General features: G+C 54.7%; 1 protein-coding gene across 1 annotated transcript in view; it reads right to left on the bottom strand.

Moving 5' to 3' along the window:
* Positions 1–1,135, bottom strand: part of SPTBN4 (spectrin, beta, non-erythrocytic 4) — a 78,872-nt gene that overhangs the window by 50,740 nt on the left and 26,997 nt on the right. The window contains 1 exon segment of the mRNA XM_010849331.1: positions 982–1,135. Coding sequence (XP_010847633.1) covers positions 982–1,135 — 154 coding nt within the window.

Raw genomic sequence — 1,135 nt, 5'->3', positions numbered from 1 at the left:
TCTTCCCCCATGGCCTGTCCTCTTGGGTTCCTGCCCTGGTCCAGTCCTGTCCTCTCCTACCTGAGCCCCTACCCTAGCTGCCTCTCTAGGCTCCCAGCCACCGTTCTCACCCCCTCCAGCCACCCTCTACGTGGCAGCCAGGGAGAACCGTTTTAAGCTGGCTATGGTCTTCCCTTGTTTAAAACAATGTCCAAGGCTGTGGCTTGGGTAACTGTGGGCACAGTAACAGCGGGGACCAGGCCTGTGTTTCCAGCAATGCCCAGCCCAAGGCCTGGAACAGAGCAGGGACTCAATAAGTATCCACTGAATGAGTGGATGGATGAATATGCTCAGAGAGAGGGGTGCAGAAGGTCCATCCCCTGACTTAATGACCCATCTCTAAGTCTGCCAACAGGTAAATCAGTATCTAATATGTCCCAGGGTGGTAACTGCTATGAAGAAATGTAAAGTGAGGTGAGGGAAGAGAAAGTGACAAGGGTCAGAGTGGTTTTATTCCCTGGGGAGGTAACATCTATGCAAGGGGTAACATCCTTCCCATCTAGCGATGGGAGTCCCAGGGGAGGGAACATGCAGGGCCATCTCTGGAGGTTAATATAGCCAAGTGACTGTAAGTCTCACAGGAATAGCAGCAAACGCCCCTGGAATGCTCCCTGGACCCAGGCATTTCCTAACTACTTTGCACATTTACTGTACTCCAGGAGCCCATGAGGTTGCGACCAGTAAATATAATTCCCATTTTGCTGGGAAGATCCCCTGGAGAAGGGAATTGCAACCCCATCCCAGAATTTCTGCCTGGGAAACCGCATGGACAGAGGGTGGGCTGTACAGTCCAATGGGGTCGCAAAGAGTCGGAACCGACTGAGCTACTAAGCTCACACACACTGGTTCCAAGTGTGTGAACATGGAAAAATTGTTGAATCAAGGAAATCGAGACTGCGTGCGGGACGAAGGGGACCAGGAGTCCCACCGGTGCGCGCTCACCGGTGCTGCACCACCTCGACGTCGTCCAATGAATTGGGCACGCGCATGGCCAGCAGCCACTGCTCCTTCTCCCCAATCCACAGCTCGCACGCGTGCACCTCGCCGAACATGCGGTAGACAGCGAGGGCATCGCGCAGCCACTGGCGCCGCAGCG

Source organism: Bison bison, unplaced genomic scaffold (assembly GCF_000754665.1).
Source record: "Bison bison bison isolate TAMUID 2011002044 unplaced genomic scaffold, Bison_UMD1.0 scf7180017864280, whole genome shotgun sequence".
Classification (NCBI taxonomy): domain Eukaryota; kingdom Metazoa; phylum Chordata; class Mammalia; order Artiodactyla; family Bovidae; genus Bison; species Bison bison.
This window is presented reverse-complemented; position numbering and strand designations above follow the sequence as displayed.